At 41.2% G+C, this 14,776-nt stretch overlaps 5 protein-coding genes across 6 annotated transcripts; 2 read left to right on the top strand and 3 right to left on the bottom strand.

Moving 5' to 3' along the window:
- Positions 1 to 30: 30 nt before the first annotated feature.
- LOC135165048 (uncharacterized) lies at positions 31 to 4,048 on the bottom strand. Its single transcript, XM_064125972.1, has 2 exons — positions 3,200 to 4,048; positions 31 to 2,905 (listed from the first exon to the last, which is right to left on the bottom strand). Exons 1-2 carry the CDS (start codon positions 3,881 to 3,883, stop codon positions 842 to 844), a joined length of 2,748 nt encoding a protein of 915 aa, XP_063982042.1. The 5' UTR covers positions 3,884 to 4,048; the 3' UTR covers positions 31 to 841.
- Positions 4,049 to 4,498: 450 nt separating this feature from the next.
- LOC135165052 (immunoglobulin-binding protein 1) lies at positions 4,499 to 5,842 on the bottom strand. The gene has a single exon (XM_064125976.1). The coding sequence runs from the start codon at positions 5,719 to 5,721 to the stop codon at positions 4,642 to 4,644; it is 1,080 nt and encodes a 359-aa protein (XP_063982046.1). The 5' UTR covers positions 5,722 to 5,842; the 3' UTR covers positions 4,499 to 4,641.
- A 184-nt stretch (positions 5,843 to 6,026) lies between these two features.
- Positions 6,027 to 10,184, top strand: LOC135165049 (probable cleavage and polyadenylation specificity factor subunit 2). Its single transcript, XM_064125973.1, has 2 exons — positions 6,027 to 6,343; positions 6,697 to 10,184. The coding sequence occupies exon 2, from the start codon at positions 6,725 to 6,727 to the stop codon at positions 8,915 to 8,917; it is 2,193 nt and encodes a 730-aa protein (XP_063982043.1). The 5' UTR covers positions 6,027 to 6,343; positions 6,697 to 6,724; the 3' UTR covers positions 8,918 to 10,184.
- On the bottom strand, positions 9,478 to 13,302 carry LOC135165051 (rap1 GTPase-GDP dissociation stimulator 1). Of its 2 annotated transcripts, XM_064125975.1 has the most exons (8): positions 13,162 to 13,302; positions 12,963 to 13,103; positions 12,666 to 12,899; positions 12,016 to 12,414; positions 11,352 to 11,897; positions 10,661 to 11,062; positions 10,406 to 10,543; positions 9,478 to 9,688 (listed from the first exon to the last, which is right to left on the bottom strand). In XM_064125975.1, the coding sequence occupies exons 1-7, from the start codon at positions 13,166 to 13,168 to the stop codon at positions 10,416 to 10,418; spliced, it is 1,857 nt and encodes a 618-aa protein (XP_063982045.1). In that variant the 5' UTR covers positions 13,169 to 13,302; the 3' UTR covers positions 9,478 to 9,688; positions 10,406 to 10,415. The 2 variants fall into 2 exon arrangements, with proteins under 2 accessions (XP_063982045.1, XP_063982044.1); XM_064125974.1 differs by having other exon boundaries at positions 9,478 to 10,543.
- Positions 13,061 to 14,455, top strand: LOC135165055 (transmembrane protein 242). The gene is made up of 2 exons (XM_064125984.1): positions 13,061 to 13,471; positions 13,922 to 14,455. The coding sequence occupies exons 1-2, from the start codon at positions 13,303 to 13,305 to the stop codon at positions 14,314 to 14,316; spliced, it is 564 nt and encodes a 187-aa protein (XP_063982054.1). The 5' UTR covers positions 13,061 to 13,302; the 3' UTR covers positions 14,317 to 14,455.
- The last annotated feature ends 321 nt before the right edge of the window (positions 14,456 to 14,776 follow it).

The following is a 14,776-nucleotide window of genomic DNA, read 5'->3' as shown; positions in this document are numbered from 1 at the left end:
TTCATCAATAATAATCAACCCCTCCTAAAATCCAGTATCCAATAGTATTTATTAATCCTCAAAAAGTACAATAAAAGGCACAATAAAAAAATATGACTAAGATTCTCCTCACTCACAAAAATTTCGCACAAAAATAGTATATTCAGTAGTAATACCCCAAGACCTTCAAAATTATCGGATATTTCCCGAGAGTTTCGTTGCGTAGCAACGAGAGGGATAAGGTTCGCAGGTTAAAAAACCCGAGCGCGAAGCGCGAGGGTTTTTCTGCGAATCTTATCCCGATCGGTGCTACGCAGGGAAACTGGAGGGAAATATCCGATTAATTTTGAAGGTCGAGGGGTATTTGGCTGGATTATTTTTTTCATTCCAATTTCAAACAATTAAATGTGTGGCATTTCACGTCATATAGTATGGTTTTTCACTCGTAGTTGTGGCTTCTTCAGTGTAGATTTTCTGTCTGCACAAAATACAGAGAATTGTTTCCAAATTGTGGCTTTTGTCTTCACTGTATTATTAGGAACATTATTTTTAATTTTTTGATCAATAATCTCCAAGAATTCTCCTCCAAATCTGCTCATGTCGAGGTAAAGTCTTTGAACTTGATTTTTTGTAATGACAGTTTTGGGGTTTGAAACGCGTACAAATTGTTTATCGGATATTTTCATTGCTTAGCAACAAACAGGGAAATATCCGAAAAATATCCGAAGTAAAACTCTCTTACTTGTACCACGTGACGGGAAATGCCACCATTTGATTGGTCGAAATTGGGATGAAAAAAATAATCATAATAAAATACATGTCTAAAATCCGATCTTTACAAGAAGCAATTTCCAAATTCACCCTAATCAATATCAATGGTCCGGGTAATTTGCCTCGTCTTGAAAGCATTCCTAGGGCTCTGTCTCTTGGGAGTCCCCGCCAAGGGAACAGCCTTCAGAGGAGTCCTCTTCATATCGATAGGTGCCCTCCGGACTAACGATCTGGCACTCTTTGGGGTTTTAACTGATAATGGTTTCTTAATGTGTGGTGTCCTGTAAATCAAGGGAACTTCACTAGCTACACCGCTGCCATTAAGATTGACTGAATTTTCCTGATCACATCTCACCCTTCCCTCATAATTCTTCGGGCTTCTGCACTTTTTCTTCCGCTCGGATTTATTCGAGGGAGGAGTCACCTTTTCCCGCACATTGGACTGCGACGAGGTGCGTTGTTTCGCGACCGCTTCTTGGTGACTCTTGCATTCGTCGTCAAATAGTTTGGCCTTGGCCAGCACCATTCCAGCGTTCTGCGTCCTGAGTTTGGCGACCGAATCTCTGCCCGTCTGCATCAGTCTCGGGGAGCCATTTTTGCGCAACAATAAAGACTTGGCCGTATGTTTCTCGGACTCTAAATAAATACTTGCGTTCTTCCATGTGAACAAATCCTTCTCCGTCATAAACTCCATTTTTTTACCTACGTTCTGGCTCGATGGCAGGGTACTCTGTATCTGCCTTTGCGAGTTACTCTTCTTCAAATTGCTCATGCGAAGGTTGTAGTAAGAAATTCTGTTGTTCTGTTCAATTTCACTACCGTGAAACGAGGAAGCCCTACGAACCTGCGTCAGGGCTCCATTTCTGGGTGACTTTAACACCGGAATCTGCCCTTGGGATTCTTCGTAGCTGAAGGAAGACCTAGTGTGCTCGGCAGTGTGACTCATCAGTGTGCACAACTGCTGATGAAGAAAATCTAATCTAGAATTTGTCTCCTCACTGCATGCCGTGTTCTTCTCGAACTGGGGATATGTGGATGGAGGCAAAGGAACTGGGCGTTCCGAAATGTGCCAGGATGCTGAACGTGAGAGTCTGCGTTTACTCACAGGCTTTTCCTGCGATCGCCTCCTGATGTTTCCAATCTTTCTGGCGCTGGGGGATCTGATGATCTTTCCCTCAGACGGTTTTCGAATCTTCAATTCTTTTCCCAAACGCCTGGCAAGTTGATCAGCAGGAGTGATGCTGTCAATGCTGGCTTCACCTAGAGTTCTCTCGTACTTGCTCTGCACCTCGCTCGCCGAATCCATGCAGAAGTTGTCGATTGTATCGAATTCTTGATCGATTCTCGTTTCAATCGCTGAAACTCGATTTTTTATTTCCTCGTACTCCTTCTTTGGGATCTTGACGTATTCCTCGGCGGCTTTAGCAGGATTGGATGGAAAGATCTTGGACTTGATGGAGTCTGAAGGGAGTGGAGGCTGGTCAGGATTCTCGTCGGAGAGGTTGACATCAGCTTCCATAAGACAATGATCGTATCCTTCAGTGAGGGTGGTCTTGATTCGAGTGTCAATCAGCGATGAGACGCTTGATTTCTTCAGATTCTTCTTTTTGAAGTTCCTGGAGACTCCACCTGCCATACTCCAACGACGTTCGATTATGGGCGAATGCTCGAGCTCCGTTTCGTGGCTCAATTTGTGACGACTCCTGGAGACCAAACGGTCCAGGTTGAGACCCAGTCTCCTGGACTTGTCGACTTTCTGGGGCTTTTCTTCCGTTGGGTTCGGGTTCTCGGATACTGGAGAGGTGAATAAAATTCGTGGATTTGACTCTCGCTTTTTCTTGGATGTCGTGGAGAGATTCGGAAGAGGATCTGTTAGCTTTCGTTTTTTCGTAGACTTTGAGGGGGATAGGGGAGGAGCCTGGGAAGGAAGCAAGGAGCGACGGGCCATAGAGTCTTCGGGGGAATTTTTACCAACGATTTTTTTTAAACCGTTGAACATTCGAGTTAAACTACCAGACCGGTGCTTCTTTTTTTTACTCTTGAAGGAGGAACCCGAGTGATCCAGGTCTGTACCTGGGCTGTTGGTGTCCGACATGGCGGTCTCCATAATTTCTTTCGGGAGAACACCTATTTGGCAGGCATTCTCAATTAATATCTGAGAACAGAAACGATTGTGGAAATTTACTTGGGGGACAATCGATGGAAACTGGTGAATTGCTAATCAATTACGGTAGGTTTCAGGTTCGTGGTCGTTTAAGTGACAGACAGGCGAATGATTAAATTAGGAAGTAGTTTAATATGGCTGAAATCTCGTGGCTGGACCCCTCAGACCAAATGAGTGAATGTTGATCAATAAAAAAAATATGAACTCCAAAAACTGAACCAAAGTTTCGCAAAATAAATAATTATTTTACCTATAAATAATTCCATCAATTCTTCGTATAATTACCTTAACAATAGCAAGATGAGCATTCAATCTATTGTGCACAGCAGCCATAGTGGTCTCCCTGACAGGCATGATATTTGGGCCAACGACCTTAGCCAGATTATCGACCCCCATTTTATTCATATCCTCGTACTTCGCGACTCGTTGAAAAAAATCCATCAAAAAAGCCAGAGTCATTAAATACTTGATGGGCAACAGTAGACACGCCTGGAGAATGGCATCAACCTTGCAGAACTTGAGCATTCCACATCTGACGAATAAGTCATGAAATTCATTTGGTATCAGGGGCTCTGGGAGATCCCTCAGGTACTTCTTGAGACAATTGGCGACGTCAATTGGATTGTACTTATCACCGAGCTCATTTCCATTGTCAAATCTAGCAACGAGCTCTCGTTGTCTCGTCTGTGAGCCAGCTTTCCTGAAGAGGCCCTCTTGGTTCAGATGAAGATCCAGATAATTCACTGATTGTTTTAAAAATACTGGCACGTTTATTAATACACCACTGGATAATTTTATGACATCGAATTTTTGTTGTGCCAGGGATACACCGAAGACCTTCTTAACTCGATTATTTTTGTCAGATTTCTGACTAGACCTCTTCACCCTCGACTTAACCCCCAATGTTCGGAGGTTATTCGTGACTGCCTGGTGCACTTTACTGGTATTAGGGACAGTGTATATTAACATTGTGGGGATGGGCTTAGTTCACTGGGTTCAATGGACCTTTTGAAGGTCTTTAAAAAGTCATTTGATTATAAAAATGGATTTAGCACTTGTCAACAACAGGGGTAAACAAATTGTGGAGCCAATTTCGAATAATATTCCGGCGTAACTGCCATGGCAGTGCTGCCAATTTCAAGTGTAACTGCCATGTCAGTGCTGCCAATACAACTGGCAGTTGGTGGAAATGCAGCCTTAGGTTTCTTTTAAACATTTTGTTATGTATTTTGCATGAGATGAAATAGAACCATTTTTCAAGTATAAACCATTGATTTTTTTTACTTTAATTATCCTGTTAATGATTAAATTATTGATGAACATAAAATACATACATTTCAATAGTAACATATAACGTTAAGGAGTTCAAACGATACATTTTCCACTTCGTACTAAAAAACTGCGCTTGAAATATCTAAAAATGGATATCTTTGAATTTCCACCGAAGTTTCGTTGTTTTCAAGGAATATTTATTGATAAACAGAACCCAGAGGAATTATCGACAGCAGTTGTCTTCATAAAAGATGGATATCTTATTAATTTAATAAGTCAAGACACATTTTTATAAAATGAACAGAGTTTCGGTTTAAAGAATTGAAAAAAATACTATGATTCACCAAATTATGAATAGAAATCATCAAATTTCTGTTACAATAGTATGAACTATTGTAAAGATGGCAAATGAACTGGGACACGTGGATTGTTAAAGACAGATTTCAATCGATGTTTTAACTGCGATTGTGTCTGTTTCCCCACCCCCTTTTGTGTGTATCCTTATACTCGTCCATGGCCCTCTGCTGCGCGAGGGTCTCCTCATCATCCCTCTCGATTTTTCCCTCCTTCTCGATGTCTTCAGGAGTCTCCTGACTCGAGTTCTGATTATTCGCCATATCCTGAAGGCTCTTGGCACTGGCCCCTGGACCAGCAGCAGACCACTCGCCATCCGCAACTTTTTTCTCGTAGAATTCCTCAACAGTCATCACTGGCAGACTTGGATATCCAGCTCCAAATATTTTCTTCTGAACATCAGTTTTCGTGATAATGATGGGCTGTAGCTTTGGGGGGTGATAATCCTTCGGTGTCTTGATCTCTTCGCCCTCTTCGCTCTTCACCTTCTCCATGTACGCAAGAATCTCCTTCTCCTGAGCCAATGAGTTGATCTCGTCGATGGCCTTCATCACGTAGGACTTGATCAACGTCAAAAAGTACTTCCTGATGACCTCGTCATCCAGATTAGGATTGTCCATCGCCTGCTTCAGCACACCCAACTTCTCCTGTAGCTCCTTCTCTTCTCTGTATCGCTTCAGCTTGCTGTCACGTGTATGAACCATCTCCTCGATCATTTTTGTGTTGGATGGAGGAGCTTTTGACACCTGCTGAGTCTCATCAGAAGCTCCAGCTACATTAACTTTCCTTTCAGGAATTTCCACGTCCACAATACCGTAGGCCTTGACTCTCTCCAAAAAATCGTAGAAATAAACCTCTGAGACGTTTACATGATGCAAACGATGAGCCTTGTCGCACAGTTTTGTGGCGAGGGTGCCCAGAAGAGCAGGAAGAAGAAAATATTTAAGATTCTCCGTAGCAATTTCCTCGAAATTCTCATTTTTACTGAACATGTCAACCACAGACACCAACTTTGTCGCATCCTCCAGCATCTTCATGCATCTCTTCACCTGGACCTGGATCTCTAGGTTAGACGTTGGTTTTTCGGCCTCGTCCAGGGAGTTGAAGAGATCAAAACCTGAGTTGAATAACGAGGCCAGATTCGTCTCACTTTCTGACGAACTACTCTCCTTTATTTCCATTTTTATTAACTCCTTCGGGATTACTCTGATGATTGATGCGGAGCTTGACAGAATTCACGGGTTTTAATTGTTTAGATTTTTTTTGACGGTTATTTAAGCCGGCTGGATGACCTCTGGTTGTGGTTCAGCAAGTAATGCACGCAGGGTATGTTCATGTCGGCAAAGGAGGGAAGATAAATATGTGTTTATTATGATGAAAATTACTGTGTGGTACTGATTTACCGATAGGCACGTTCGCGATCGTAGTTCATGCGCCACTGCTACGAAATTATGCGGTTGAAGCCGCTCCATAAGCGCCAACAATCTCCCAATCATTGCTGACTTAAGTAAAAACGGGTTTCTATCGATATGAAGTGAAACTATTGAAAAATATCCATTTTTCCAAGTCTCTCAGCCAAATTCGTGTAGGATTTTCAATTATTTATGCAACAATAAGTGAGAACCTAACGAAATATTTTAACCTGAGTACAAACCGGTAGAAACCTAGTGCATACCATAGTAGTTAATTTTGCAAAAACTTCTTGAGCACATTCAACGCCGGAATAACAAATAGAGACGAATCTCTAGGTGTTCGCACCGGTTGTCCGGCGTTTTTGAGGTTAACACCGCCAGAATATCTCAGGTACCTGAATATTTAAAAGATCAATGCTATATTTACAAATATTTTACCCTCGATATATCGAGATGCGACGAAGTCAAACGTCCCTGTTATGACAATACTTCTCTGGAATTTGTCAATTCCCCATTTTCGGAAAATCACTGAAGGTTTTCCCCGGAGTCTTTGACTCCTGGGGTAAATCGCGAGATAATAAGGGATGAGATCATGAAAAGCCAACTCAATTATATGAAACTGGGAAGAAAAAACTGCCCTAACCTACTATTCTCCAACTTTGCAATATTTGCTTCGCAATTATCACCAGTGGCAATTCTTAACATTTAAAATTATCTTCAACAACTTGAATGTCCAATTTTCAGGCCGACAAACTTCTCATTTCTTCTCATCATGATGACATCAATAATAAAGCTGCACGCGATATCCGGGGCGATGGACGAGTCTCCCCCCTGCTACATCCTTCAAGTAGATGAGCTCCGAATCCTCCTTGACTGCGGTTGGGATGAAAAATTCAATCAGGACTTTATAAGAGAGCTGAAACGTCATGTTCATCAAATCGACGCTGTCCTACTGTCGTATCCGGACCCTCTGCATCTGGGGGCTCTGCCCTACCTCGTGGGCAAATGCGGCCTGAACTGCCCTATATACGCGACGATTCCCGTTTACAAAATGGGACAGATGTTCATGTACGACATGTTCCAGTCTCGAAATAACATGGAGGACTTTGAGCTGTTTACTCTCGACGATGTTGATGCTGCCTTTGACAAGATTGACCAGCTAAAGTACAATCAGAGTGTCTCAATGAAGGGAAAAGGTTACGGAGTGACGTTGACACCCCTCCCAGCAGGTCACATGATAGGAGGTACTATCTGGAAGATCGTCAAGGACGGTGAGGAGGACATCATCTACGCGGTTGACTTCAACCACAAAAAGGAGAGACATCTGAATGGCTGTGAGCTTGAGCGGCTCCAGAGGCCCTCACTCCTCATCACAGATGCCTTTAACGCATCTTATCAACAAGCTAGAAGACGTACACGAGACGAAAAGTTAATGACAAATATTCTACAGACCCTGAGAGCTGGTGGGAATGTTCTTGTTGGAGTGGACACAGCTGGAAGAGTTCTCGAGCTGGCTCACATGTTGGATCAACTCTGGAGAAATAAGGAATCTGGACTTCTTGCTTATTCCCTAGCCCTTCTCAATAATGTCAGTTATAACGTTGTGGAGTTTGCCAAGTCCCAAATTGAGTGGATGAGCGATAAACTTATGAAGAGCTTCGAGGGAGCCAGAAACAATCCTTTTCATTTCAAACATCTTCAGTTGTGTCATAGCATGGCCGAGCTCAATCAGGTGCCCAGTCCTAAAGTCGTATTGGCGAGTACTCCGGATATGGAGTGCGGCTTCTCGCGAGAATTATTTTTGCAGTGGTGTACTAATCCCCACAACAGTATCATCATCACCAGCAGAACGTCGCCAGGTACCTTAGCCCGTGATCTAGTGGAGAACGGTGGCAATCGCACCATAAACATGGAAATAAAAAAACGAGTGCGTTTGGAAGGTGCCGAGCTGGAAGAGCACCAGAAGCTTCTAAAGATCAAGCAAGAGCAGATGAAGCAAGAGCACATGGAGATAGCGGACGTCAGTTCAGAGTCTGAAGATGAGATAGAGATGGGGAGGCACGATCTCCTGGTGAAGCAGGAGATAAAGCCAGGTTTTTTCAAACAGAACAAGAAGCAATATCCCATGTTCCCATTCCACGAGGAGAAGATAAAAATAGACGAGTACGGGGAGATAATCAATCCTGAGGACTACAAAATAGCTGATGCAGCACCCGAAACTGAGGATAACAAGATGAATGTGGATATTAAGCCTGTTGAAACAACACTCCAGCCTGAGATATCAGCCGACATTCCGACAAAATGCGTTCGGGTGACAAAAACCATCAGCGTCAATGCGTCCATAACTTACATTGACTTCGAAGGAAGATCTGACGGAGAGTCTCTGCAGAAGATCTTGGCCCAGCTAAGGCCCCGTCGAGTTGTTCTGGTCAGGGGATCGCCCCAGGATTGCGATATTCTGGCTCAGCATGCGCAAAATGTTGGTGCAAGGGTTTTTATTCCAGGAAGAGGAGAAACCCTTGATGCTACTACTGAGACACACATCTATCAAATCAGACTGACTGATGCTCTTGTGTCTGGACTTAATTTCCAGAAGGTCAGAGGTGGTTACGAGGTCGCCTGGGTCGATGCGATGATAACAGCTAGGGAACAGGTCTGTAGGGATGCTGTTGCAGACGATAGTGAGGAGAGTGGTGATAAGATTCTGACACTGGAGCCTCTTGGGATGAATCAGGTCCCCGGACATCAGTCAATATTTATCAATGAACTAAAGCTCTCGGACTTTAAGCAAATTCTGACTAAACATAATATTCCGTCTGAGGTCAGTGGAGGAGTTCTTTGGTGCTGTAATGACACGATTGCAGTGAGGAAAGAGGAGACTGGGAAGGTCGTGTTCGAGGGGGCTGTCAGTGAGGATTATTACAGAATCAGGGATCTGCTTTATGAACAATTTGTTATTATATGAAGGGGACAGTGGAGATTGCAGGGAATGAGGGACTCTTTTGGGGGCTTAGAGATGTCAGAGGATATTCTTTTGAAGAGTCAAATGGAGTCAAGAGTTAATTGAAGCGTTTGACACTTGAGAAGGCTCTATCAACAGCCTCCGAGGGTTTTGGAGATCTAGTGATCATAAGAACCTATTGGGGTGAAGACTTTAATGAAAAGGGTTGTTTTAATTTCAACGCTAGACCTCCCCAAGGATCGACTGATCCCTAGGATAATTTAGTTCGCAAATCCAAACGTCTGTTGCGGCGGTTTGATACTACGACCATTGGCCCTCGCGTTTGGCCCTTCAAATCATTGCACCATGATTGGAGAAAAAATGTTTCTAGATTCTCAAGGACGATTGACTATTGTAAAATATTGACAGATTTTTCGGGGAGTATTTTGTAAAATCATCAACTGAAGTTATTAATTTTTACGACAAACACCGATGTAAATATCAATGATAGAATACGATATTTTTTAAGCGATTTTCATACTAAATACCGCGATCATTGTGACATGTTTTCATGAAAAAATCTGTTTTATACATCAATAAGATATCCTTTATTTATCAAATAAAATACACTCCACAATAGGCTGTATATATAAACGAGAAAATACAGTATTCATTTGACTTCTGATAACCTAAACTCACAATTGTTCATTCATTCGTAATAAAAATCGTCCGATTTTGATTTTACATTTGGAATTGGCACAATTTAACTTCATGTATTAGTCTCCTCGTCTTTCCCTGTAATAATTTACCTCTCTGGAATTAGTTTTCATGCTTCGTAGAAATGGATTCACATGTCCAGAGGCAGAAAGTCATCTTTTTTTTTGCTCCCGAATGGAAATATTGTAATAAATGATTTTTACGATCTTCGAATGTGACTGAGAAATGATATAAAATGTCATAAAACGTGAACATGTTTTTTAAAAAATGAGTCTATGCATGTTCCCGTGCGTGTGATCACTTTTCGGGTTTTTTTAAATAAATTACAATAAACAAAGCAAAAGGACTAAAAGTCAAACTAAAAATTGGAAATTTTGTCACGTAATTCGGATTATTTTTGAGTATTTTCGTACACGTTCAGCTCAGTCAGTTAAGTAATTTTTGAGATACGACAATTTCTAAAAAATCTGTTTTTCTCAATATCTCACAAAATACGTGATCTACTTGAATTTACTTTACGTTATAACATTCCTTGGGATGATATCATACAAAATAAATTTATCTTCCAGGCAGATTTATATTGTATATTATATATTATATAGTGGAATGTCGTGGTTCGAGCAGAGACACAACTCAAGGTGTCGGATTTTGTTTTCATTCAATTTTTTTATATTATGAAATGTTTGATGGATCGGTCATATTAACGAATTAATTTATTACTTTGAAAGTGGGAATCGCTTCCATTCGGACGCTCGCTAATAGTGAAATTGATAGAGTTAAAAAAAATATACTGACCACGCAGATCTTATACATTCAAAGTGTCGAGCAGCAGTTTCACTTTGGATTTTTGAGTTGGCATGTTTATTTCTGAGTTCAGGAAATCCTCTAGGGCTTCAGGAAGGTTTGAATCCTTCAGGTAGTTCTTTAGAGCATCTGAAATAAAATGTGAATCTTTTTTCTCTTTGAAGAAAATATGGCAGTTTCTACAAATCTATAAATTATAATCTATAAATTTGAAATTTAATGAATAGTCCGTAGTGATGGTCCTACCTGACTTTGTCATAGTATTTATGAATGTAATCGCATTTTCCACTATTGGTGGCTGTAAATTGGCAACACTTTCTCTAAAAAATTTAATCATGATGTCTTGGATCCCAAATTTAATTAATTCTAATTGGCATTCCTCGAGGGCCATCGCGGTCATGATGGTCAGGCTCAAAAGAGCTTCATTCTGCATGAGAGCATGAGGGGCGATGACCATCTTGGACAGGTACTGGATAGCACCGTGTTTTATCAACAATAAAATCACATCCTTGTTTCTACTGTTGGTTACCAGCCAAGCGATGAGACGATTAGCTTCTCCGTGAACTAGAGATGCTTCTTCAGTGCCGCACCACTCGATGGTCTCCTTCACCAGGTCTTCTTTTTTCCCTAGAAGAGTGGCAGCCTCTTCTACGAATTATCCATGTCATTTTCGTTGAATTGTTTGGAAGAGCATTGGGAGGCGAAGCAATTTGGAGATTAAGTTTTTAATAAATTATTTTAATGCGATATTTTGCTCCTAGAAAATTACTCCTCGCCTTCAGGAGAGTCAGGAAATATTTTACTATCATGGGGTAGGCGATATTTTATTCCTTTGGGAACAGAATATCGTGTGCCACACATAATTATAAAATCCCCATCATTCAAATGAAAAATTCCTGTTAAAAAATTCATAAAGTTTTGAAACTAAACTACATACCCTGTCCATCGATGACTATTCTCAGTGTTCCCAACAGCTTGAATATCACAGGAATCGTGGAAATCTCTAGCATGGGATAGACAACATCAATGAGTCCATCTCTCAACATAACTGGCTTATTATTGTAAGGAATGACTAGATTTCTAACTGCAGAGAGCAATGCATGTTGAAATCTAATATCTCCATCACTGCTGTTGTTATTCTTCAGCAACTTCATCAGTTGTTTGTGGATACCCTGGACCACCATTGACTCACAATGAGCATCGGTCCTGGCAAAGTTGCCCATCGCCAGGACAGCAGCTACTTGAAGATCTTCATCACAATCCTCCTCCAGCCATGAGACTAGTTTCTTGTAGACTTCACCGTTGCTGTTGTCGTAGAGATAGTTCATACTCTCGTCTCCGGTGATTATCAAAACGATTAAATTGCAGGCAGTTTTCAATACTTCTCGGGTCTCCTCGTCGATGCATCGCGAGACGTGCTTCTCGAGGAGGCTCAGGAGAAGTTGGCAGACACCTGATTTTGCTAGTAGCATTTTGGCATTTTCTGCAATGTCGAGATTTTTCATGTGAGTCAATAGAATTTCTTGTTTTTCGTTGATCCCCAGCCTCAGTCATTGAGAATCAAACTTCCTCGAAATAAAAAAATTATTCGCCTCTCTTACCACTGTCCGCCTGTCCGTGAAGCAATTCCAGGCACATGTGTGACAAGTCCGAAGACGAATCCCCGGCGAGTATCTCTACTAACACCTTCGTCAGTCTCTCGTCCAAGAATTGAATACTCGAGTCATTCAATACCTCCAGGGCAAACATGGCGTGCATCGCAGCCTCTCCCGCCGTCTTCCCATCGATTTCTAGGACATCACAGATCGTTGGAACGAGATCATACTCCAAGATTGTCTTCTGGAGGGATTCCTGGTCGTCCAGGTAGTTCAGGAGAAAGCCAGCACCCACATTCCTCAACAACGCCGCCCTCTCCTTGTCCTCGAGTTTCACTCCACGTTGGAGAACTCGTATGATATACCGCAGACCATCGTTCTCTTGCACCAATTTTTTCCCCTGTTCTAAATAATTATTATCATTTATTGTAATCATTCAAAGATATTATCGAGTAACGAACAATTAGCAACAGAATGTAGACTTGGGAAAGGCAAAGTTGCTTCATCTTCAATGAAACTTGTGAACACTAATGATACGATTTCAATCAGTTAGTTTGCATTGCAAAGCTGGAATCGATATCTTGAGAATGAGAAAAAATTAATGAATTTCATTTGGGTTCAATTGAGTTCTGGAATATTTGTAGCAAATAATTTACCATTCTCATAACATATGTTCCCAAGAGCCCTCGATGTTTGGGTAAGAACATTAACATCATCTCCTTTCAGTAAATCCATGAGAGTCCTGGCTAAATCTCCATTGGTACATTTTAGTCTTCCACTCTCAGTCTTTGCAATTTCTGCTATTGCTTTTGCACTCTTGGCTATTATGGCCTTGGATTCGTGGGTCAGGAGCTTCAGAAACATGTCTTTAATCTCAAACTCGAAATTATCTGCAGAAATGAGAAAATTAAGATCAGGATATTCTGACCAGACTCAACCCAACGATAACTCACTATCAATGGAGTTCTTGCTGGCATCAACCAGTGAATCCAAAATCCTCACGATGTCTTCATTCTGCTCCTCACTGGCTTTGTCCTTGAGCTTGACGACCTCCCGAAGCTCCTGAATAAATCTCTCGATGTTCTGGTGGTTCTCTGGCATAAAAAATATCCAATTCTAAAAGTAAAAATAAGCGAACACAAATGATTTTACCTTCCATATCTAATTGTTGTTCTCTTAAACGTCTGTCTTCATCTGTCGGTGACAGCTGATCAAATCCACACCAAACATCCGTCCCGTGACTTCACTCCAGGATGGAACACAATATCAAGAAGGTTGAGCGTTGATTCAGTCATGCCACTCGTTTCTAGTGGCTCTAGCAGTTGGTACCTGTCATCAATTGACGTCATGTCGGGCGAGAATGTTAGTCCCCAAAATGATACAATTTCTCGTGTGAATGGTGACCCTGGGAATCTGTCAGTTGTTAAACACACGACTGACAGCAAGGACAATAAATTTTATGGTGAGTTTCATTCATGGAAATCGATGGAAATGTCTACTAACAGATCTGGAGCTTTTTTTTGTGGATAACCTCACTTTCCCCAAAGTTTTGACGAAAGGGATTGAAGGACTTGATGGATCGTCGTCAAATTTCGGAGATTTCGACAATTTTTCGATTCAAATTGAAGAGAAGTCTTCCACAGGTGTCACGTGACCAAATTGATGTATCTAATTTCAAAAGAATAAATTTTTTAACTGTTATCCAACCCAATTATCGACATGTGGGCATCGCAGCTGCATCTCAAAATTTAGATCCCATCGAAATCTAAAAACTATTTTGTCTGTCATTAGATAAATCAATCAATCAATTTGCTGACGTGACCCCCTTCCCCGGACGACAACCTCCACTGTTAAATATCTCAATATGTCTCAGATGTTCTCCTGAAAATGTTCAATGTTGCACTGTTTCCAGGAGTTTTGTTCCTCGGTGCAGTCACAGGGATGTCTGCAATCATCGGATTCGGCTCGACAGTTGCAGCTGTACGAAAGAAAGACCCCAAGTACTTCGAACAAGGTGTGGTCGGGGTCAGGGGCTCCACCGAAGCAGGGGTCACCCTCGCGATGAGGGCCCTGGGATGGGGTACCGTGTACGCTGTCACTGGGTGCAGTTTGCTATTCTACGGTATCTGGAAATTATCGGGGGCGACTAATGCCCGTGAATTCCGGAATAAAATGGGGTCGATTCTACCCAGAATATCTAAGAACAATCCACCCCAGAGTAGAACTGAATTTGAGGGTCTCAATGATCTCCTGACTTATATCTCAGAGGAATGGGGCAAGGAGAAGTCCGAGGATAGCAGTAAATGATTGTTGATGGATGATTGATGATTGTCTGTATATACTTAATGATTAATCGTTACTTATTTTAATTCTACAAAGTTGTTGAGGGTTCGACGATTTGTACAAAACGTTTCAATAAAGATATTGATTGATTTTTTTTATTAAATCATCTTGAAGAATAATTGTTTGGGTTTATTGAGAGTTTGGAATTAGATATATATTTTTTTATTTTGGATATTAATTAAAGATAAATAAATTACGGTCGATTCGAAACGTCTGACGTTTATGGCATCTTTCGTCAGTTAACTAAAACATCACGATTTTTTTTTTCTAACTCCTTTCAACACCGTTTCATTTGTTCCTCGTCTTGGTTACAGAAATAATAATAATTATAATGGTTTCAATTGTTTTTCTGAATATCAACAGTTGCTTACAATCTAATATTTAATTACTTCATTACTTCGATGGGGTTTTTATTATAAATATA

This window comes from Diachasmimorpha longicaudata, chromosome 8 (assembly GCF_034640455.1).
Source record: "Diachasmimorpha longicaudata isolate KC_UGA_2023 chromosome 8, iyDiaLong2, whole genome shotgun sequence".
In the NCBI taxonomy this organism is placed as follows: Eukaryota; Metazoa; Arthropoda; class Insecta; order Hymenoptera; family Braconidae; genus Diachasmimorpha; species Diachasmimorpha longicaudata.
Note: the sequence above shows the minus strand (reverse complement) of the source record. Positions and strands in the feature narration are given on the sequence as shown.